Source organism: Phyllobates terribilis, unplaced genomic scaffold (assembly GCF_046119375.1).
Source record: "Phyllobates terribilis strain yellow unplaced genomic scaffold, ASM4611937v1 Scaffold_263__1_contigs__length_2631358, whole genome shotgun sequence".
Taxonomy (NCBI): domain Eukaryota; kingdom Metazoa; phylum Chordata; class Amphibia; order Anura; family Dendrobatidae; genus Phyllobates; species Phyllobates terribilis.
Genome location: NW_027363023.1, coordinates 2278304 through 2303572, shown reverse-complemented (window position 1 = coordinate 2303572; position 25269 = coordinate 2278304). Strand labels below are relative to the sequence as shown.

At 46.6% G+C, this 25269-nt stretch overlaps 1 protein-coding gene across 1 annotated transcript in view; it reads left to right on the top strand.

Annotated features, from left to right (window-relative positions):
* The window catches only part of LOC141219323 (microtubule-associated serine/threonine-protein kinase 3-like), a 52727-nt gene extending 34425 nt beyond the window's left edge, over nt 1-18302 (top strand). Inside the window, exon 8 of the mRNA XM_073666086.1 lies at nt 18211-18302. Within this exon, the coding sequence (XP_073522187.1) occupies nt 18211-18302 (92 nt within the window). The remainder of the gene's footprint in view (nt 1-18210) is intronic.
* The last annotated feature ends 6967 nt before the right edge of the window (nt 18303-25269 follow it).

Sequence of the window (25269 nt, the reverse complement as noted above, 5' to 3'; positions counted from 1 at the left end):
GGATCTGTCCCGTGTGGTGTAGTGTATAGAGGATGTGTCCCGTGTGGTGTAGTATATAGAGGATGTGTCCCGTGTGGTATAGTATATAGAGTATGTGTCCCGTGTGGTGTAGTATATAGAGGATGTGTCCCGTGTGGTGTAGTATATAGAGGATGTGTCCCGTGTGGTGTAGTATATAGAGGATGTGTCCCGTGTGGTGTAGTATATAGAGGATCTGTCCTGTGCGCTGTAGTATATAGAGGATGTGTCCCGTGTGGTGTAGTATATAGAGGATGTGTCCCGTGTTGTGTAGTATGTTATGCACACGCCTGGGCTGACTGGCATGTGCGTGATTTAGTGATTCCACTTTGCCATGAACCGGAGAGTGCCTGCAGGGGCGTAGCTAAGTATCAACCCGATCCGGCCAAGTTCGCACGACGGCTAACGACGCCGTGCACCAGGGAGGAACCGAGCAGAGAGACCAGGTGCTACTCCAGGCCAGATCCCAGACACGGCTGTTGACCCACACCGGGGAATACAGGAACAGGCGGGTTAGGCTTGCACACAGACAGGTGGGTATTGGCATGCACGGCTGGAGTGCAGACAGGAGGATACTGGCAGGCATGGCTGGTATGCAGACAGGAGGGTACTGACAAGTGTGGCTGGCGTGCAGACGGGGAGGTACTAGCAGGTTGGAGCACAGGCTGGATAGAGTCCAGTACAGACTGGGATACAGGAACAGAACCACAGATGCGGTAGACAAGCAGAGCAGGGAGAAACCTCCAGAGCGGTGAGCAAGGCAGAGCAGACAGGAACCGCTGGAGCGGTGAGCAAGGCAGAACAGGCAGGAACCGCCGGAGCAGTGAGCAATGCAGAGCAGGCAGGAACCGCCGGAGCGGTGAGCAAGGCAGAGCAGGCAGGAACCGCCGGAGTGGTGAGCAAGGCAGAGCAGGCAGGAGCCGCCGGAGCGGTGAGCAAAGCAGAGCAGGCAGGAACCGCCGGAGCTGTGAGCAAGGCAGAGCAGGCAGGAACCGCCGGAGTGGTGAGCAAGGCAGAGCAGGCAGGACCCGCCGGAGCGGTGAGCAAGGCAGAGCAGGTAGGAACCGCCGGAGCGGTGAGCAAGGCAGAGCAGGCAGGAACCGCCGGAGCGGTGAGCAAGGCAGAGAAGAGGGGACAGGGCTCTGTTCACACGGAACAGACTGGAAGGGAAAGGCAGAACCAGATATACACAAGATACTTGCAATGAAGTAGAGAGTGGACTCTAAACTCACAAACGGAAGTACAGCGACAACGAGTAGGAGTTAGGTGCAGGTTCAGACTCTGCAGAAAAAGGGAAGGTACGGACATAGAGAAAAACAGGTAACAGGCTTGGAGAGTGTTCAGACAGGAACTGAGTGTTCAGACAGGAACTGACACTGCAGCGAGATACAGGAGCGAGTCTGGGTATGCGGCCCCCAGAATGGCGGACAAACAGGCTAGAAGACACAGATAACAGGTCTGGGTATGCGGCCCCCAGAAGGCGGGACGAACAGGCTAGGAGAGTGTTCAGACAGGCCTGGGAATACAGCCTCCAGGAAGGCGGACAGGCAGGAAAAACAGAACAGGACCTGGCACATCAGGCAAGAAGCCCTCTGAGGATAAGAGTTGCTCAGGCACCAGCTTCAAGGTGGAGCTGGTTTAAATATCCAGTGACAGACAGCAATAGGCTGAGGACGCATTAGGGGTGTGCCCACAGCAGTTACAAAAAACAGGAAGTAACCGGGCCGCTGCCCTAAGCAGTCAGAGCAGAGACAAACAGACAGCATGAATAGAAGCCAGGCTAGCAGACTGGACTGAAGATCAAGTTTGCAATCTTGCATAGTGAGAGATGGTACACCATGCAAGCCCGCCACCAGGTATGTTACAGTGTATATAGAGGATCTGTCCCGTGTGGTGTAGTATATAGAGGATGTGTCCCGTGTGGTGTAGTATATAGAGGATGTGTCCTGTGTTGGTGTAGTATATAGAGGATGTGTCACATGATGTGTAGTATATAGAGGATGTGTCCCTTGTGGTGTAGTATATAGAGGATCTGTCAACTCTCCTGTGTGGTGTAGTATATAGAGGATCTGTCCTGTGCGCTGTAGTATATAGAGGATGTGTCCTGTGTGGTGTAGTGTACAGAGGATCTGTCGGCTCTCCTGTGTGGTGTAGTATATAGAGGATCTGTCCCGTGTGGTGTAGTATATAGAGGATGTGTCCCGTGTGATGTAGTATATAGAGGATGTGTCCCGTGTGGTGTAGTATATAGAGGATGTGTCACATGATGTGTAGTATATAGAGGATGTGTCCCTTGTGGTGTAGTATATAGAGGATCTGTCAGCTCTCCTGTGTGGTGTAGTATATAGAGGATCTGTCCTGTGCGCTGCAGTATATAGAGGATATGTCCCTTGTGGTGTAGTATATAGAGGATGTGTCACATGATGTGTAGTATACAGAGGATCTGTCCCGTGTGGTATAGTGTATAGAGGATCTGTCGGCTCTCCTGTGTGGTGTAGTATATAGAGGATCTGTCCCGTGTGGTGTAGTGTATAGAGGATCTGTCGGCTCTCCTGTGTGGTGTAGTATATAGAGGATCTGTCCTGTGTGGTGTAGTATATAGAGGATCTGTCCCATGTGGTGTAGTATATAGAGGATCTGTGCCGTGTGGTGTAGTGTACAGAGGATCTGTCGGCTCTCCTGTGTGGTGTAGTATATAGAGGATGTGTCACTTGTGGTGTAGTATACAGAGGATGTGTCCCGTGTGGTGTAGTATATAGAGGATGTGTCCCGTGTGGTGTAGTATATAGAGGATGTGTCCCGTGTGGTGTAGTATATAGAGGATCTGTGCCGTGTGGTGTAGTGTACAGAGGATCTGTCGGCTCTCCTGTGTGGTGTAGTATATAGTGGATGTGTCACTTGTGGTGTAGTATACAGCGGATGTGTCCCGTGTGGTGTAGTATATAGAGGATGTGTCCCGTGTGGTGTAGTATATAGAGGATCTGTGCCGTGTGGTGTAGTGTACAGAGGATCTGTCGGCTCTCCTGTGTGGTGTAGTATATAGAGGATGTGTCACTTGTGGTGTAGTATACAGAGGATGTGTCCCGTGTGGTGTAGTATATAGAGGATGTGTCCCGTGTGGTGTAGTATATAGAGGATCTGTCCCATGTGGTGTAGTATATAGAGGATCTGTGCCGTGTGGTGTAGTGTACAGAGGATCTGTCGGCTCTCCTGTGTGGTGTAGTATATAGAGGATGTGTCACTTGTGGTGTAGTATACAGAGGATGTGTCCCGTGTGGTGTAGTATATAGAGGATGTGTCCCGTGTGGTGTAGTATATAGAGGATGTGTCCCGTGTGGTGTAGTGTATAGAGTATCTGTCGGCTCTCCTGTGTGGTGTAGTATATAGAGGATCTGTTCTGTGCGCTGTAATATATAGAGGATGTGTGGCGCCCTGCTGCGCAATAGTACCACAGATCCTAGAGGGGTGCTTGGACGGATTTCTCCACAAGAGGCCCTCAGAGCATACACACACCTCCACCCTACCTCAGACCACCAGAAGGAGCACGGATAGGGACATATATATACGGAGGGTGGAGTTAGGCAGTCAGAACAGAGCAGGAAGCTCCTGCAAGTACAGCCTGTGAGTCTGCTGCAGCCACAGAGCAGAACAGTCTAGTTGTGTTCTAGTGTAGGCTCAGACTCAGAAACAGGTCTGCAGCCAGTTCCTGCAGGAGTCAGTCTGCAGAGGTAGGCCAAGCTAGACTCAAGTAGCTCAGGTTAGTGAGCTTAAGGTGTACCAACGCCATAAGGGCGGTGAAGCGCAGCCTGCCAGCTGCTAGTGTGTATAGCCTAGTGAGGGCCCCGAGTAGGCTGAAGGCTAGTGGAGTGAGTAGCATTGGGGGCAGAGGAGCTGTACAAGCTCACCCCAGAAAAATATACCGGACACCGGGTCCGCGTCTACAGGGACATATATTCCCCTGTAGAGACAACCGGATTCCCTGGAAGACTTTAGGTCCCAGGATCACCCAAGAGCTGATACGTACCAGAGCCAGGAGTCACGGAGGCCCCGCAAGCAGGGAGTGTGAACTCCAAGAGAAGGCCCTATCAGAAGATCAGACGTTGCAGGACAGTGACAAAGTTAGGCCTAGCTCCAGGCAGGTCAGAAACTTACTACACAAAGGCAAGAAACAGGAGGCCCTATACCTGCTCACTGGGGAGAATCCTGATATGCACCCTTCACCCTATAGTGCTCCGGAATGTGCCTGAATTTCCACCAGTAAAAGGTACTGAAGTGAACTGTGTGTGCTTGCCAATCCTTCTTCAGACCCGGCTGGGTCCCCTCTGTCCTGCATCCCTACATTTACACTGCCCTGAGGCCCAGCTCCACCTGTGGGGAGCTATACCACCCAAGCTGCCTTAACACCGGCTTCAGCGAACTGCCGCAGCGCTGGTGATCCTCACCAGACACCACAGGTGGCGTCACAAACTTTCACATAATTATCCACCTTTTTAAATCGAGGCCCAGGGTACGGGCCCAGGAGCCGACTACCGCGACATCCCCCAAGGCCAGGCATCAAGGCCCGGGCGCCAAGTACATCCCCATCCCCTGGGCTCGTCATCTCTTTCCTGGCGTCACGAACAGGATAGCGTGCCCGCGGCTACGGAAGGAGTTGTGCCCGTTGCCACCGGGTACTTTATTCACGAACTGTATAGTGTACTGTGGCGAAGATTGCCGCCATTGTTACGTCACTGTGCGAGAAGAAGGGCGTAACCACGCGAAAACTAGGAGGCGTACCTGTGTAACCGCGCGAAGTCTCTGACACGCCCCACGCATTGACGCAGCATCAGGTCCTGGCAGGAAGCCCCAACGCACGCTCTGACATAAGACGAGAAGCGACGCAAGGTCCTATCCGAAGACTGTCACCTGCAGAGCTGCGGCCTACAGAAAAAGAAGGTAGGCCACGGTTCGCTAGGGGGGTGCCAGGATGTCGCAGGAGCAGCCCGATACCGGGGTCCGGGTCGAGAACCCCGATGATCCCACCGGGGATGATGCCGCGCGGGATCGAGCAACCGCCCCATCAACAGGGCCTGTAGCGCCTATCGTACCATTGACTTTACCGTACATGCCGGGAGCAAAGTGGCTCCCCCAGTACAGCGGCAAGCCAGACACCCTGTCGGGATTCAAGCGAAAAATATGCAGCATACTGGACATGTATTCTATGATGGGCAAACAAAGAGCTGCAGTTGTTGTGGGACAATTGACTGGTGCTGCAAAGAGAGAAGTAGAGACTTGGTCGGCCACAGACCAGGAGTCAGTGTCTTCCGTAATCTTCAAAAAGTTACAAACTTCTTTGAGGACCGCACTGAGGCAGACCTCCAGATGAGGTTCTACCACTGCTCACAGAAACCGGTGGACAGTGTTCGGGACTATGCCTGCCGTTTGCAAGGGGCCCTGCGGGCTCTGAAACAGGTCAGTCCAACCAGCATAACCGATGAAAGTAAAATGCTAAAAGAACAATTTGTCCGGGGACTGAGGTCCCAAGAGGAGAGCAGGACTGTGCGTTGGTGGTCCTTGGATCATCCAGATGCTACCTTTGACACCCTTAAGGACATGGCTATAAAGGAACTGCAACCCCTGGAAACAGCAGATACTGCTATACAACATTACCAGGGTAGGGCCACTCCAACGCCCGCAGCACCCACCTTTTCCCCGCTGGCTGATGAAGCCAAAGTGCAGGCAGCGCCCCCTTGTGAGCTGGACAGTCTGGGCTCAGAAGTGCGCCAGCTGACTAAAAACCTGGCCACTGTGATGAGTGCCCTGCAGCTACGGACGGAGCCAGAGACAGAGGGAAGGATCCTGCTAGCCGACTGCCCTGAGGATGTCCCCTGGATGAGAGGAAGGAGGAGGACGCTGCCGCCCCGGAGGAGGACAACGCCGCCCGGGAGGAGGACAACGTCACCCCGTGGAAGGACCAACAACCAGCGCCACCCTCAACGAGAGTTTGTCTGCCACCGCTGCCAGAAGGCAGACCACACAGTGCAATTGCCCTTTAAAGGAGCAAACCCTGGGTCCGAGGGCCAACACCCAGAAATAGACTCAGCAGGCCCCTCAGACTGGCACAGCAGGTTCGTGGGAGGAAGACCTTTCCTGTCCATAATCCTGGACAGCATTGAGATACCTGCCCTGCTGGACACTGGATCTCAGGTAACCATAATGCCTGATGCCCTTTACAAGAGATTCTGGTCCATGGACAATCGCCAACCCCCAGATACAGATTTCTCCATTTATGCCTCTAACAACCTCCCTCTTAACCTAGTCGGGGTTAAGGATGTGGCGGTAAAGGTGGGGAGAGTGGAGCTGAAGGACCAGGGGCTCATTGTAGTAGAGACTCTCTCTGATGAGAATGGACTGTATATGGTACTAGGTACTAACATTGTTGATAACTGTTTGGAGGAAGTGGTGTTTTTACTCCAACAGCTCGCTGACGTCGCCAGTCCGGGGCAGAGGAGAGCCCTCCAGAAGGAGATTCGAGCCCTGATGTACCACCAGCAAGTAAAGTTATCCGGTGGTGAGATTGGTAATGTGCGGGTAACAGACCCGATACCCATTGTGACTCCTCCAATGAGTGAAATGCTTATATGGTGTAGAGCAGCAATAGGTCTTAAAGGACAGAGTTACCAGGCAGTAGTAGAACTCCTTAGCTCAGAGCACAGACCTACACTCTTAACTGCCAGAGGGGTAGTGGATGTACGCAATGGGAGGGTGCCCGTCCGTCTTCTCAACTATGGGGAAGACGAGGTCAGATTACCACGATATACCACTGTTGCCAAGTTACATGCTGTAAATAACAACTCCATCCACACGGTGGAGTCCTTAACCTCCCCAGACCAAGTGGAGGATAATGACCCGGCAACCCAGGTGGAGGACTGGTGTCAACAGATCCATGTTGGGACAGACACCACTCCAGCTCACCAGAAACAGGGGGTACCCCGGGTGGTTCAGGATTACGCGCAGGTATTCAGCAAGCATCCACTTGACTTTGGAAGGATTAAGGGGGTACAACATCACATCCCCACAGGCAACCATCCTCCCATCAAAGAACGGTACAAGCCTATACCACCAGCACACTACCAGAAAGCCAAGGAGATGTTGCACGACATGAAAAAGGCAGGGTAGTAAGGGATAGTTGTAGTCCCTGGGCAGCTCCCCTAGTGTTAGTCAGGAAGAAGTATGGAAGCATGAGGATGTGTGTAGATTACAGAAAAGTAAATCGCATTACACATAAAGATGCATACCCTTTACCACGAATAGAGGAATCCCTGGCTGCCTTAAAGTCTGCAAATCAAATTACTTTTCCACACTTGACCTCACTAGTGGGTACTGGCTGTGGCTGTGGCTGTAGCTGTGGCTGAGGAGGATCGGGAGAAGATGGCCTTCACCACCCCGATGGAACTCTGCGAGTTCAACAGTATGCCTTTTGGACTCTGCAATGCCCCTGGAACGTTTCAGAGATTGATGGAGTGCTGCTTGGGACACCGCAACTTCGAGACTGTGTTACTATACCTGGATGACGTGATTGTGTACTCCAAGACGTATGAGGACCACTTGAAGCACCTGGCAGAGGTATTTCAGTCACTGTCCCAGTATGGGATGAAGGTGAAGCCCTCAAAGTGCCACCTGCTCAAGAGAAAGGTACAGTACCTGGGGCACATTGTCAGTCCAGAGGGAGTGGCACCAGACCCGGAGAAGGTCACTGCCATCCAGAAATGGCCGGAGCCGAAGAACCTCAAGGAGGTACGTCAGTTCCTGGGACTAGTAGGATACTACCGGAGGTTTGTAATAGATTACACCAAGAAAGCAGCGCCTCTGCAAGACCTCCTGGTAGGACAGTCCCCCCAAAGGCAGAAATCCCCCATTCCACTGGGGTGAGGAGCAAGCCGAATCATTTCAAGAGATGAAGGAGATACTGACAGGCGACGAGATCCTAGCCTACCCTGACTACAGCCAACCGTTCCTGCTGTATACTGATGCCAGCAATGAAGGATTAGGAGCTGTCCTAAGTCAGAAGCAGAATGGCCTAGAGAAAGTGATAGCCTATGCAAGCAGGAAGCTCCGCCCGACTGAGAGGAACCCAGAGAACTATAGCAGCTTCAAGTTAGAGTTCCTGGCCTTGGTCTGGGCCATCACTGAAAGGTTCAAGCACTACTTAGCCTCCAGCAAGTTCACTGCCTACACTGACAATAACCCCCTGACTCATCTTGAAACAGCCAAGCAAGGAGCCATGGAACAGCGATGGATGGCTCGGCTGTCCAATTACCAATTCACAATTAAATACCGGGCGGGCCGCAAGAAAGCCAACGCCAATGCCCTGTCCAGGATGCCTCACCAGTCAGACACAGAAGAAGAAATGGATGACCTGGAGGAGATTGAGCTACCTGCCTTTCACCGGAATGGGATGATCCACGAGTAACGAGCCTTCAGGAGGCAGCGTGGTAAGATGTTAAACCCTTTGCCTCACCACAGCTGGAAGGAGACCCAGGACAGCGACCCGGTTGTCAGCCGTATCAAGGAGTTGATAACCCAAGAAGGTTCCTCCCTGGAGAAGGATGCGTCTCTCCAAGCAAAACAGCTGTGGAATGAGAGAAGCCGGCTGTTCATCTATTGAGAGAAGCTGTGCCGGAGGTACGTCAATCCCAAGACCCACAAGATGGTATGGCAGATAGTGGTCCCCAAGATGGAGATCCAGATGGTGTTGGAGGCCTACCACGATCAGGCGGGGCACTTTGGCTGGAAAAAGCTAGAAACCCTGCTAAAGTGTCGATTCTACTGGGTGGGAATGCGCAGCTCCATTGAGAAGTGGTGCAGAGACTGTGGACCCTGTAGCCTCAGAAGAAAAGACTACAGCAGCCAGAAGGCGCCCCTGCAACCCATCAAGATGACTTGACCCCTGGAGATCGTGGCCCTGGACCATGTCAAGCTGTCACCCAGCAGGTCAGGGTACTCCTATGCCCTGACCATAGTGGATCACTACTCCAGGTTCCTGGTGGTTGCCCCTGTCAAAGACCTAACAGCAGAAACAGCAGCAAAAACGTTCCAAGCATATTTCTGCAGACCCCATGGATACCCTGAGCAGGTGCTGACAGACCAAGGCCCAGCCTTCGAGGCCGAGTTGTTCAAAGAGTTCTGCCATTTGTATGGGTGTAAGAAGATAATAACTAGACCGTACCACCCCCAAACCAATGGTCTCTGTTAAAAGATGAACAACATTGTCATCGACCTGCTGAAGACCTTACCACTTGAGGAGAGAAATCAGTGACCAGACCTACTACCTGACCTGGTAGATCTGTACAATCACATACCTATGAGTTCCACCAATTGCACTCCAGCATATCTCATGCGAGCAAGACCAGGAAAGTTGTCCATGGACCTGGAGCTTGGTGTTGTAGAACCAGAAGCAGATATGTCCACTGAGGACTGGGACACATCCAGACAGGAGCAGTACAGAAGAGTACAAGCCTGTGTCGAAGACAGTCTCGCTAGGGTGAGGGACAAGCAGGAAGCCCACTATAATAAGAGTGCGCCAGCAGAACCCTTCACACCAGGAGAAGTGGTATTGAAAAGGAAAAGGAGAAACCACAAACTTGATGACCAGTGGGAGAGAGAACCCTACACTGTGTTGAATTCAAGGTTTGATAACAGGAAGACGTGTTTGATTAGCAAAGATGAAGGAAGAACAACTGCAATGGTATCTAGAGACCACCTGAAGTTGTGTCCAGAACTGCTAAAGCCCCAAGAAGTGCCTCTCATCACCCCGGAGGAACCTGAAGAAGCAGTAATCCATACTGATTTAGGAGATTTCCTGGCAGATTGGCCTCAAATAGGAGGAGCAGTCATAATCCCAGTACTCCACTTCTTTCGACAGCCAGAAGACCCTACCACAGCAAGATGAATCTGTAAGTGCTGCAGAAGAGCCTAGTGCTGCAGAAGAGCCAGCTCAAGAAGAATTCCCGGATGAAGCATCCCCGGCAGGAGCAGAGCAAGAAGGCCCAGCCAATGGTGAACTTGCCAGGCCCAAAGGGAGGTTAAGGCAGTTTTTCAATACCATCACTAGTAGAACAAATCGGGTAACTGACAACACAGATACCACACATTCTATGAAGAATCCTTTATCGTGATTAGTAATTCTTCTATATAAAGTAAATGACATGTGGGAGTATGGTGATGATTACCGCACCCATCCTTCTAAAATAATTCCAGTGCAGAAGAACAGCATGTAGTCTGACCTGGGTATCAGGGGTGTATTAAGGATAGCCAGGGCCCCGCGTGGCCCCCCCACGTGACGGGTCAGAGGTCACCATATACCTGAAACATTATTATTGAAAAAAATAGCTGCCGAGTGAAACTAACCTAAAAAACATCCATTAATCTAAAATTTACCTTCAGTTAAAAAAAATACTTTACCCATAGTATTGAACAGACCAACTTTAATATGTAATCAAGTCTCTTGCCAATTTTCACAAGGTTTTCATATCAATAGTGCAACAAACACAGAATACAGTAGAAAACATTAACAATATAACACTTCCATTACAACAGAAACATCAGTCATTATATCTAAAAGTGTCAAATGCATAACAATAAATAAATATATATTTTTCAAAAGCTGTCAGAACCATAAACTGTAGAAGCAAAGTATCCTCTCACTAAGCCTAAGCTCCAGCATACCAGATAGTTTTGGGGTATGTTACTTGCTACATTTAATAGGTTAATTTGAACTTTAACCAAGGGATGTTAGTAAAGATTTGTCTCTGGAAGTGTCACCCATTTCCCCTGTATGAGGTTGATCAACCAAACTGGAGGCATGAAGGAAAAAAAAAAGAAAAACCAACAGATTAAGGCAAGACCTCACCTTTTCTGAGTAATATAAGACTCATGTTTAAAGCAATACTGCAGTTTTTTTGTATTACGGCACTGGAGTAGAGCCACTAATCTAAGTTCCCTGCCCCTAGTCTCATCCTTACCAACCGGCATCTTCATCTGTATTCCGTGAGGCTCCTGACGTTCTCCAGCAGTTTGTGACCTGCTGGCTTGCTCCAGTGTTTGCTGGCCTATCAGGAAGTCAGAACTCAATTTAAGCCCATGAGATCCAGAACAAGGCCAGCAACAGGCCCCCACACTTACACTGAGAGCTTCTGACCATTACTTCAGGTCAGTCCAAAGTTGCAGTCAAAACATGGCTGTGGGACTGAAGCAACGCTGGGAAGAGCTGAAGACAGTGGCTAGTAAGTATAATAATAGGGTTAAGGGACCACTAGTTTAGTTGCACCACTCCAGCGCTGAAATAAAAGAAAACAAACCCTGGAGTGGGGCTTTAACCAGGTGACAAAACTGTCACTATCAGTGATTACTGTGCAGGCGGAGGAGAGCAGAGGTGTGTGATTCCATATACTGCTCTGCATCTATCTCAGGCTGTGTGGAATAATGCCCTGGTACCTGAGGTAGATGCTGAGCGCTGTATGTGACACGTGCTGATCGGACACTGCAGCTCTCATCTCAGTACTGTCCTGCTGCTGTGAGACAAGAACTGTAATGTGCCATCAGCACTTGTAACAAACAGCGCTCAGCATTTAGCCCAGGTGCCTGAAAGTTATTCCCCAAAGCCTGGGATGGATGCAGAGCAGTATATAGAATCATACACCACTGCACAGCAATCAATAGAAGGCAGATTTTATTTTTAACTAGTTAGACATGAGTATTATATACAGAGAAAGCCAGCTCTCATATCCTCTGCGATTGTGCGCTTTATCCTCTGCCTGACACCGCCTGCACATTATTGGGTAACATCATACAGGGAAAAAAGTAAATGCCCCCTTAGTTGAAGGGGAAATTGGCATAAAGTTTACAAGTAATTACAAAAACTAAAAATGGCTGCTGTGTCAGTCTGTGTGTTTTGTGAGTAACTTACAGTTTGGCTGGTACTTTGAAGAGGAAACACACGATGGTATGTGCTGTGCTTGAATTTTCAATACCTAAAAGAAATGAGGCAAAAAATAATTTTTCTTAACATCTGTTTACACATATACATAGTAACAGTCATCCTTCAACCTTAAAAAATAAGTCCATCTAGTTCAAGCCATAGCCTAACATGCTGATCCAGAGGAAGGCAAAAAAAAACCATGTGGCAAACACTAAGCTCCACATTGGGGAAAAAAATTCCTTCCTGACTCCATACGACAATCAGACTAGTTCCCTGGATCAACGCCCTATCAAGGAATCTAGTATACAGTGCTGTGCAAATTAATTGGGACAAAGCCAAAAAAAACCATATTTTTGAATATTTAATAATAAAATGTTATAATGCACTGTTACATACAAATTATAGTAAGAAATATGTCCTCCTTTAGCAGATATGAGATTTTCAATGCGTTTTGGCATTGATTCTACCAAGTTTTTGCATAAATTCTTCCATTCTTCATCATGGAACCACACTTGTATGGCACTGTTTATCATGCGTTCTTTGGTTGTACAGTCCATTTTGCCAAGACGTCTCTTCACAATGCTCCACAAATTTTCTATAAGATTTAAGTCTGGTGAATTGCCAGGCCAGTACAGCACTTTTACTTTATTTTCTTCCAGGAATTTCTTCACACACTTGGAATTGTGGCATGGAGAAAAAGTACACTAAACCACTCCTCACAGAAACAAGCTCTCAACTGAAGCTGAGGGGGCAGCTAGCTGTTATTTTCTGACTAAAACCAGTCAAACCACATTTTGTTACTCACGGTTGTACACTCACACCTGTTCAAAAAAGTTAAAACTGGTTTGAATCACTGACTGGTAACCAACTTACGATTTTACTTAAAAAATGCTTTGTCCCAATTAATTTGCACAGCACTGTATATAATCTGTAATATTATACTTATCAAGAAAGGCCTCCATGCCCTTCTTAAATGTTAGTAGTGAATCCCTCATTACAACATCATGCGGCAGAGAGTTCCATAGTCTCACTGCTCTTACAGTAAAGAATCCGCGTCTGTGATTATGATTAAACCTTCTTTCCTCCAGACGTAGAAGATGCCCCCTTGTCCCCGTCTCAGGCCTCAGAGTAAAAAGATCAGTAGAAAGGTCTTTGTACTGTCCCCTCATATACTTGTACATACCGTGTTTCCCCGAAAGTAAGACCCCCCCGAAAGTAAGGCAGGGTGGGGGGTTTCGGGGGGGTCCGCCAATGTAGGGCACCCCCCGATTGTAAGGCAGGGTAGCGGGGGGGGGGCCGGGGAATGTAAGGCTGATTCGTCACAGGCTCCCTAGCCGGCTCGCAGCTGATTGGCCGATCAGCCTGTTCGTCACAGGCTCCCTAGCCGGCTCGCAGCTGATTGGCCGATCAGCCTGTTCGTCACAGGCTCCCTAGCCGGCTCGCAGCTGATTGGCCGATCAGCCTGTTCGTCACAGGCTCCCTAGCCGGCTCGCAGCTGATTGGCCGATCAGCCTGTTCGTCACAGGCTCCCTAGCCGGCTCGCAGCTGATTGGCCGATCAGCCTGTTCGCCACAGGCTCCCTAGCCGGCTCGCAGCTGATTGGCCGAATCAGCTGCGACGTCACCGCCTGCAGGCTCGCTCCGATTGGTCCAGCTTCCCCGGCATCCGAATCGTCAGCCCGGCACCGCAGAGGAGATCGAAACAGAAGGAAAGTAACGGTAAGTTCCGAAACTCTCTCTGTGTGTGTGTGTGTGTGTGTGTGTATACGATATGTGTACGGTATGTGTATGGGTGCCGTATGGGGCTGTGTGTGTGTGTGTATACGATATGTGTACGGTATGTGTATGGGTGCCGTATGGGGCTGTGTGTGTGTGTGTATACGATATGTGTACGGTATGTGTATGGGTACCGTATGGGGCTGTGTGTGTGTGTGTGTGTGGTGGCAGAGTGGGGGGCAGAACCACTGTATGGGGAGGCTGCATACTGTTCAGCCTGTTTTTTTTCCCAATGTAAGGCCTCCCCCGAAAGTAAGGCAGGGTGGGACTTTTGGGGGTAAAATTAATGTAAGACAGGGCCTTACTTTCGGGGAAACACGGTAGTAATAAGATCACCCCTAAGCCTTCGTTTTTCCAAACTAAATAACCCCGAGTGAAATTGATAAGAAAGTGTGTGTCATATGCGAGTGTACTTGAGAAACACTTACTAGAAAGTCACTGGATCTCTGTTTTGTCTTTCTCCAAGAGCTTCTTGGTCCTGACACGTGTTCCATTGATCAAATCATGAGAGAAGTTCCTGCAGACAAACCCTGAAAAACATAATGCGAGTCAGTTCTGACCAGATTGTCATCTACTTTTCTCAGAACGTCTACTTCTACTTCTCTTAACGTGAGAAAATGGCTGTGGATTTTTAACATTTCTTTTACTTTGTTAGTCCCCTTAGGCAACTTGAAACTGAACGTTAGATCACTTGTCTATATTCAAAAGTACTTTTGCATTGCTACATATAAAATCACTATTGCCTGTGAAGCCCAACCACAGAATGACAGTGGCATGTGAAGAGAACCTAGTATGTCCATATCCTCAAACGCTATTGACGCGCCCCCTGGGCAGCGGGGTACTCGCCAACCGGGCCTTGATGGATTTGGGGGATGTCACAGTGGCTGGCCCATTCCGTGACCCAGGGTGGTCAGTCCAAAAATAAAAGGGGGGATAAAAATGTAAACCAAAAAGGGGAAGTAGGGTAGGTTTGTAAATGTTCGTGACGCCACCCGTGGTACCCGGTAATGACTACTGGCGCTGCGACAGTCCTCTGAGGCCGGTGTTCCGGGCAGCTTAGTTGGTGCTACTCTCCACGGGTAGAGTAGGCCTCAGGGCAGTGTAGATGTGATGTAGAGTGGTGGCGGGTGCTGTGCCGCTGTAGAAAGAACAGGCAGAGATAGCGGTTGAAGTCATCCGAGTCTTTACTCACTTTTTATCAGCTCAGAGCTTCTCTCTGCTGTCACACGGCGAGCTGCGGCCGCCAGGGTGGGGCTCAGCACTTTCCAGGTAGTTCAGGAGCACCTGCCAGGACCCCGCTCTAGTGTGTTCCTCTCTTGCTCAATTTCTCCCGCCGTGTGTTCCCCACTGAGTCCCGTACGGGTGCTGCAATCTCTCTATGGGCAACGTGTAGTTCCCGGACCGACTGGGCGCCCTTTTTGGTGACTTGTGGTGAGGCTGAGGCGTAAGGCTGGGTCCCTCTGGGTAAACTCAGATTAGGGCATACAGGTGGCGACTCCGCTCCATCCGTATCCCCCTGGGATCCACATAAGCCTCCGGATTCTTCCGACAGAGACGTGAAGTACAAAGTCAGATTGGGGACCGGTTACCCCTCTTGCGGCCGGGTCCCTCTGGCTAGGCCAGAATAAGGTATGCAGGTGGTGGCTCCGCTCCGTCCATATCCCCTGGGATCCTTTCGCCTGTGGAGCTTGACTCCTCTGCTCCCCTCCTGGGCCTCCTACTCTCAGGACCCTGACCGAGACAGAGCCTACAGCAACTCTGCCCTGCTCCTCGTCTCGAGGCCTGAGACCGAGGACCGTGGACCCTCAGCTGGCTGCAGCGTTGTGCTGTCTACCGACCAACGACCCACAACCAAAGACAATGATACCAAGATGGCCTCCATATATATATGATCCAGCTAAGTGCTCAAAATAAATGCTTCCTCCACCCTCACTCACTACATGGTTCCCCCCAACTCCTCCATTCTGGCCCGGGGCGGCACTATGGTGCATATAGGCCCCCTTCAGAACTGGAGTGGTGTAGTGTTGAGTGTGTGTTTGGGGTCCTGTATGGTACTCCATCCTTACCTGGAAGAGGAGATATCACACCCTTAAGTGGGGTGCAATAACTCTGTGGCGACTGAGCCCGCAGGTGCGCCACATTATTGACCTGCAGTGCAGGTTAATAGTATAGAAAAGTGCCCAACCGCTGTACTGAACGTGCAGCTCATGGGAAAAAAATGGAATTTAAATCATTCCAAGAACCTTTACTGGCCTTCAGTCATACAGGTGTGTACAAAGCATCTACAATTGCAGCCCATAGCACTGCGAGTGGCTCCTGCAAGCACGTGTGACGCTCACAGCCCTCCCTGGGAAGATGGGGGGGTACTCAGAGCCGGGTCAGATGTTGGGGGATGTAGCCGTGGCCTGGACCCGTTCCGTGCCCAGGGCCGTCACATTAAAAGATTTAATGGGCTTTCAGGGTTGGTGTTAATTGAGTGGTTGTATTGACTACACCACCTGTGGTGCCTGGTGATTCTCCACCAGCTCTGCATTCAGTCCTCTGAAGCGGGATGTAGCGGCAGCAGAAGATGGTACTACTCCCCACAGGCGGAGCAGGGCCTCAGGGCAGAGAGGACAAGAGGATGGGAGCTGTTGTGGAAGATGTTGTGCGGTGTAGTGCGGTGCCGCGTTGCAATAAGAAACCGGAGGCCATAGGGGTAGTCCTCCAAGCTTTACTCACGGTAGAATGCTCAGCTGCAAGGCTTCTCCCTGCTCCTCACGGCGCGCTGCGGCCACCAGGACCGGGGGTCCGACAACCTCCGGGTAGTTCAGGTGCTTTGGTCAGGACCCCGCACCAGAGTGTTCCTAGACTTTCCCACTAGGTCCTCTCCTGTCCGTTTGTGGTGCGTTTACTAAGGCCGGGTCTCCCTCTGGACTATGCACAGAACAAGGGTACGGGTGGCGACTCCGCTCCGTTACCCGGTGGGATCCACTGAGCCTCCGGGCTTCTCTGACTAAGACTTGTAATGACAGAGTCAGATATCGGGGGCCGGTACCCCTTTTGCAGCAGGAATCCCTCAGACTAGGCCAGAATAGTGAGGACAGGTGGCGTATACTGCTCCGTCTTCATCCCCCTGGGATCCTTTTGCCTGCGGAGCTATACTCCTCCGCTCCCCTCCAGACCTTCTTAAGTAAGGACCTTGACCGGGTAGAGACAGCCGTTAACTCTTGCCCGTTCCTCGACTCAAGGCCAGAGTTCGAGGACCGTGTCCCCATCAACTGCAGGTTCACACAGAAAGCCACGTTCAGCGATGAAGATCACAATCAAAGACCTTGAACTTAAGATGGCTGGCTATTAAATATGAATTTAGTACGTGTAACCTCTAAGTGTATCCTCCACCCTCACCCACTACTAGGTTCCCCCTTACTTTGGTTCCCCCATCTCCACTTATCCCGGCTGGGGCAGCACCCTGGTGCCTTAAAGCCCCCCTACAGGTGGGAGAGATGTAGTGTTGAATGCAGAGGTGGGGTCCTGACAGCTGCACCATCCTTACCTCGAAGGAGAGATACCACACCTCATTAAAGAGATGCAGTACCCCTTTGGCGACCGAACCCTCAGGGGCGCCACACACGCCCTGGCACTTTGACTGATAGCTGACTCTACAGTGATGCACTGCATCGCGAGAGGTCAAATTGCTAGGGTGTGCTTACAGCAGCCACTCGCATGTATGACTGAAAACCGGCAGTTCTTGCGATGAAGTCTATTTCTCTCTTCTCATCTCTCAAACAATCCTGCTATTACATATAGACGCTTAAAAAAATTAAAATATCTTCTGGTAAACAGCCACCTTGGGGGGCCAGCAGCTAAGGGTTTATTTGGATCCAAGGGCCCAAGCTGGGGCTGCCACCCATGTGGCTCTTGCGTGGCGTGCCTCAATATAGAGTCTACGAAAATCTTTACAAATTCAAATGGTACGAAGCAATATAAGATTACTCATACCATCACATGTACCACAGTTGGGGTGATCTACAGTGCAAAATGCCCTTGCAACAGAATATATGTAGGCCTTACATCAAGAGAACTCCGAAGAAGAACTAGAGAACGCGTCTTGGATATCAAGGCAGCAAAAGAAATTTACAATGTGGATGAGCTCAAGACATTACCGCGTCACTTTATGAAGTTTCATAACAGTGACCCTTCTGGTCTCCAGTTGAGTGGTTTTAATAGGGTCTACCCAGGCACTAGAGGAGGTAACTGGAAAAAAATCCTGGCACAGAAGGAGGCAAGGGGGATCACTGTGTTGAACACCTTAACCCTCCATGGTCTCAATGAGACAAATAGTTTTGTTTCATTTCTTTAATATTGTTGGGTGGTTCCTAGTGGAGTGCATTGTATTATGGTCATTTTACTTTTAATCTTATTTTAATTGTTTTTATTCGTTTATACTTACGTTTTCTTCTTTCCTTCTTTTCTTAGTTCTTTCGCCTGACGTTTGCTATTTTTCAGAGTTGGTCATCTTCTTGAGCGTCATCATCACCAGTGCATTTGAACCTCTTTTTATATTTTAAAGAATTTAAATATCTTCTAGTAATATATGTATAATGTCATGCATTTATGTGCCCCATGCCTTTTTGTTATATAAATATATTTTTCATCTCATCATATTTTTCACTATATATTCACTAGCACAATTGCACTGTATGGGTCATATTATATGATAGGTGTCACACTATCCATCATATATCATAGATATATAATTTTTTCATATGATATATATTCTCCTATAACATTTTCACGTTATTATCTCATATACGTCCCTGGTATCCTGTTATTAATTTCCAGGGCAGGTCCTTGTTAGCTAGTGGACTGAAAAAAAGGTAATTAGCTCATATCACCTGAAACTCACAGGAATCCCAGGCTCACGGATTAGTGTCCAGCATAAACTTGTAAGGATATATAGAAAAAGTAAAATCCGGTGCCACAAGCGATAAATCCTTTATTCCAAAAATTAAAAATCACATGTCCCTAGGAGGGGAACAACTGGACGCGTTTCGAGGACACAGCCCCTTAATCGTCAGTATACAAATGAATTAAAAAACAACACATTTATAATAAAAACTGTGACCACCCCTAAGCATGTGTGATAGATTAGTATACACATTAGGATATTAACTCCTACTTAGACAAGATTTGCGTGCAACAAATTCTCATAGAATATACAGACAGAGTTAGGGGAAAAAAAAAACAAAAAAAAAACTTTTATGTAAATAATTTGCCATATAGATGCACAGAACAGAATATGCATATAATATTATAAATGCAAGTATATATATATATAATTCAATAAAAAAACATTAAATCTGATCTATAATTCATACCTTGCGGTATCCGTGCATTTAATTTCAATATCCACAATTTTTCTTTGTTATGGAGCATTTTCTCCCAATTACCGCCACGATGGGGACGTGGTACTCTCTCTATGCCTGTAATATTTAATGTGCTTATATTGCCCGCATGTACCTCTCTGAAATGTTTGGAGAGACCTGATAACCTGATGGATTTTGAGGCAGGATTTGCTCCTGTAATATGTTCTGATATTCTTGCCTTAAGGGCTCTGGTAGTGCGGCCTATATAATATTCTGAACAGCTGGCACAAGTTGCCATATAGACAACATGGGAGGTGTTACAATTTATATAAGACTCTATGTCATATTTTCTACCTGTATGTAAATCAGAGAAACTTGAACCCATAGCGACATATTTGCACATACAGCATCTATTTTCACCACATTTATACATGCCGACATATTTCAGCCAGGTGGGACTTTGTACTTTATTATCCAAAAATACGCTGGGTGACAACATATTGCGTAGATCCTGACCTTTCCTTGAAACCACCCTACAGCCTGCTTCCAATATATTAGACAATTTGTCATCCTGATATAATATGGGTAAGTTCTTGAGAAAGATTTGTTTAATGTTGTAAAAATGATCACTATATGGCATAGAGAAAGTTAATGAAGATTTAGCCTTATTGGAACTATGTTTTACTGATTGTGTCAACAAACCTTCTCTATCTTTAGATATAGCTATAGATATAGCCCTATCGATCATCCATTTTTTATATCCCCTAGACCTCAGTCTCGCTGACATGGTTTTAGTTTCCTCCTCAAAACACTCTTGTTCACTGCAATTGCGTCTAGCTCTAATGAACTCACCCACTGGTAAATTTTTTATAACATGTTTTGGGTGGCTGCTTTCAGCTCTCAAGAGAGAATTGCCGCTAAGGGGCTTGCGGTAAAGTTTAGAGGCAATTTTCCCTGTACTCACACAACCAGTCAATACGACATCCAAAAACGGAGTGGACTCCTTGTGAATCTCCATAGTGAATTTCAAATTGTAGTTGTTATTCTCCAGATAATTTAGAAATTCAGTAACAGGTGGTGCGGGAGACCCCGATGACAGACCCCATATGAGGATCATGTCATCAATGAATCTCCCGCACCACCGAATATTGTTCCTATATGGACAACATTCATTGAAAATATATTCTTCCTCCCATCTTTTCATATAAACATTGGCCAGTGAAGGGGAAAACTTAGAGCCCATCGGACAACCGCAAAGCTGTAAGTAAAATTTATCATTGAAGATGAAAAAATTACTCTTCAAAAGAAATTCCAAACTCAAAAGCAAAAATTCCTTGACACCATCAGTAAAAATGTCAGTTAGATTCAAAAAATATTGCACAACCCTCAATGCCTTATCGTGAGGTATTGAGGAATACAACTGGACAACATCACATGTTATCCAATTACAGTCCTCCTGCCAAGACATAAGATTAATGGCCTGCATTAAATGCTGAGTATCTTTTATCATACCTGGTGATCCCTCCAGTAAGACACGTAATCTGGAATCCACCCACCCTGAAAGTCTCTCATGGAGGGAATGTATACCCGCCACGATTGGCCTCAGGGGAGGTGGAAACACTGACTTATGCGTCTTAGGGAGGGCATGAAAAATCGGAATAACAGGCTGATCTGGAGACAAAAATTCCTTCATTTTGGAATCAATGGCTCCAAGAGCTACTCCTTCCTCCAGTAGCCTGTTTAATTTTATAGTAAAATTCTTTGTGGGATCAGAGACTAAGGGGCGGTAGGTGGTGGAATCAGATAATATATCCTCTACCAATTTTTTATATAATCCTGAATCCAGAATCACCACCGAACCCCCCTTGTCTGAAGGTCTAATGACAATGGTAGAATTAGCCCTTAGGGAAATTATTGCTTCCCTTTCCCTTTTGGAAAGATTATTTGATACTCTCAATTTTCCATCATCCAAGAGATTATTTAGATCCCTTTCCATTGCGGCTTGAAAGGAATCCATAGCTGGTATCCTCGCCGCAATGGGATAATAACTTTCGTTGGATGTAGCAAAATTGGATATTTCCAAGTCACTTACCCATATTATATCAGGATGACAAATTGTCTAATATATTGGAAGCAGGCTGTAGGGTGGTTTCAAGGAAAGGTCAGGATCTACGCAATATGTTGTCACCCAGCGTTTTTTTGGATAATAAAGTACAAAGTCCCACCTGGCTGAAATATGTCGGCATGTATAAATGTGGTGAAAATAGATGCTGTATGTGCAAATATGTCGCTATGGGTTCAAGTTTCTCTGATTTACATACAGGTAGAAAATATGACATAGAGTCTTATATAAATTGTAACACCTCCCATGTTGTCTATATGGCAACTTGTGCCAGCTGTTCAGAATATTATATAGGCCGCACTACCAGAGCCCTTAAGGCAAGAATATCAGAACATATTACAGGAGCAAATCCTGCCTCAAAATCCATCAGGTTATCAGGTCTCTCCAAACATTTCAGAGAGGTACATGCGGGCAATATAAGTACATTAAATATTACAGGCATAGAGAGAGTACCACGTCCCCATCGTGGCGGTAATTGGGAGAAAATGCTCCATAACAAAGAAAAATTGTGGATATTGAAATTAAATGCACGGATACCGCAAGGTATGAATTATAGATCAGATTTAATGTTTTTTTATTGAATTATATATATATATACTTGCATTTATAATATTATATGCATATTCTGTTCTGTGCATCTATATGGCAAATTATTTACATAAAAGTTTTTTTTTTTTTCTTGTTTTTTCTCCTAAGTCTATGTCTGTATATTCTATGAGAATTTGTTGCACGCAAATCTTGTCTAAGTAGGAGTTAATATCCTAATGTGTATACTAATCTATCACACATGCTTAGGGGTGGTCACAGTTTTTATTATAAATGTGTTGTTTTTTAATTCAGTTGTATACTGACGATTAAGGGGCTGTGTCCTCGAAACGCGACCAGTTGTTCCCCTCCTAGGGACATGTGATTTTTCATTTCTGGAATAAAGGATTTATCGCTTGTGGCACCGGATTTTACTTTTTCTATATATCCTTACAAGTGTATGCTGGACACTAATCCGTGAGCCTGGGATTCCTGTGAGTATCAGGTGATATGAGCTAATTACCTTTTTTTCAGTCCACTAGTACTCAGCATAGCTCTCACCTCTCACATTTTTAAGACATTGCTCTTTTCATTTGGGCTGGTTAAATCTCACCCATGGAATCCACGCGAGACTACCTATCATTATGCCGGGATTTGCGTGCAAAAAAACTGGACTCTATTTTCTCTGGTGGTGGAAATATGGACAGGAGTGCTCCTGAAATTCATGAGGCATTTTTTACTTTGGAAAAAGCTTTGATTCAGCATCTAAAGGTTTGGTGGGATCATGCCACCTTGAAGAAATACGTCTTGAAAAAGATGATTCCTCGAGGCCTCCGTATTAAAAAGATTGCAACTACTCCGTTCAGTGATGAATTTACAAGTAAGTGGAACGATGTTCTTTCGGAATGTTCTTTTAAATTAATGAATCTTATCATTTTGGAGGAGGAAAATAAATTGGAGTCTTTAGAGAATGATATCAAGGTTTTGCAAGATGCAGCGGATAAGTTTATTTCTCAGAATGTATATGAATCACTATATGAGAATATGCATAAAAAAAATTGATGAACTTGAAAAGACTATCATTGATTTAAAAAGTTCCAAGTACAAACGAGATTTAAAAGACTATGAAAGTAATTCTGTCTATGTATGGAAACATCGTACTCCTGGAAAAACTCGTTTTTTATCTACCGCTAGCACACCTAAAACTCCTAAACATTCCACAAAATCAGGCACCATAAAATCCATTCTGAGAAATCCACCTGAACAAGTGAGCAACCGTAATGTGAGTTTTTCTTCACCTGTCTCATCAGCAAGTACAGATGAATCAGATGTGCCGTTTTCTGGTCAGGATGGAAATGGCTCTTTTAGAGCATACAATACTAGATATGCCTCCACATCTGCTGTTTCAAAAAACTGCTACAAAGGCCGAAAAGGCGCTCACGGAGAAGGAGGAAAAGAGAAACACAGGAAATAAATAACATAGATATAGTTTCTGTTCACAATTTATCTGCTTGCATTTTTTCTGAACATGAACTTAAAGTTTTGGAGAAAGATTTAAATTTTGTACCTAATAAAAATGCTGATTTATTTCAAACATTGAAGGATGTAAACAAGAAATTTAGCAGTTAAAAGACATTTTTATGATAGAAACATCCTTCAGGTCTCTACAGATCATGATTGTGTCCCTCCTATATTGCCTGACTGTTATCCATTACATATGGGGTTACAGGAAACCATGTGCATCAAGGATTTACATCATTTGGAAAACAATGTTAAGATCAAAAAATGTATGAAATTAAGAAATGACTTGGAAATATTCAATTTTGCTACATCCAACGAAAGTTATTATCCCATTGCGGCGAGGATACCAGCTATGGATTCCTTTCAAGCCGCAATGGAAAGGGATCTAAATAATCTCTTGGATGATGGAAAATTGAGAGTATCAAATAATCTTTCCAAAAGGGAAAGGGAAGCAATAATTTCCCTAAGGGCTAATTCTACCATTGTCATTAGACCTTCAGACAAGGGGGGTTCGGTGGTGATTCTGGATTCAGGATTATATAAAAAATTGGTAGAGGATATATTATCTGATTCCACCACCTACCGCCCCTTAGTCTCTGATCCCACAAAGAATTTTACTATAAAATTAAACAGGCTACTGGAGGAAGGAGTAGCTCTTGGAGCCATTGATTCCAAAATGAAGGAATTTTTGTCTCCAGATCAGCCTGTTATTCCGATTTTTCATGCCCTCCCTAAGACGCATAAGTCAGTGTTTCCACCTCCCCTGAGGCCAATCGTGGCGGGTATACATTCCCTCCATGAGAGACTTTCAGGGTGGGTGGATTCCAGATTACGTGTCTTACTGGAGGGATCACCAGGTATGATAAAAGATACTCAGCATTTAATGCAGGCCATTAATCTTATGTCTTGGCAGGAGGACTGTAATTGGATAACATGTGATGTTGTCCAGTTGTATTCCTCAATACCTCACGATAAGGCATTGAGGGTTGTGCAATATTTTTTGAATCTAACTGACATTTTTACTGATGGTGTCAAGGAATTTTTGCTTTTGAGTTTGGAATTTCTTTTGAAGAGTAATTTTTTCATCTTCAATGATAAATTTTACTTACAGCTTTGCGGTTGTCCGATGGGCTCTAAGTTTTCCCCTTCACTGGCCAATGTTTATATGAAAAGATGGGAGGAAGAATATATTTTCAATGAATGTTGTCCATATAGGAACAATATTCGGTGGTGCGGGAGATTCATTGATGACATGATCCTCATATGGGGTCTGTCATCGGGGTCTCCCGCACCACCTGTTACTGAATTTCTAAATTATCTGGAGAATAACAACTACAATTTGAAATTCACTATGGAGATTCACAAGGAGTCCACTCCGTTTTTGGATGTCGTATTGACTGGTTGTGTGAGTACAGGGAAAATTGCCTCTAAACTTTACCGCAAGCCCCTTAGCGGCAATTCTCTCTTGAGAGCTGAAAGCAGCCACCCAAAACATGTTATAAAAAATTTACCAGTGGGTGAGTTCATTAGAGCTAGACGCAATTGCAGTGAACAAGAGTGTTTTGAGGAGGAAACTAAAACCATGTCAGCGAGACTGAGGTCTAGGGGATATAAAAAATGGATGATCGATAGGGCTATATCTATAGCTATATCTAAAGATAGAGAAGGTTTGTTGACACAATCAGTAAAACATAGTTCCAATAAGGCTAAATCTTCATTAACTTTCTCTACGCCATATAGTGATCATTTTTACAACATTAAACTAATCTTTCTCAAGAACTTACCCATATTATATCAGGATGACAAATTGTCTAATATATTGGAAGCAGGCTGTAGGGTGGTTTCAAGGAAAGGTCAGGATCTACGCAATATGTTGTCACCCAGCGTATTTTTGGATAATAAAGTACAAAGTCCCACCTGGCTGAAATATGTCGGCATGTATAAATGTGGTGAAAATAGATGCTGTATGTGCAAATATGTCGCTATGGGTTCAAGTTTCTC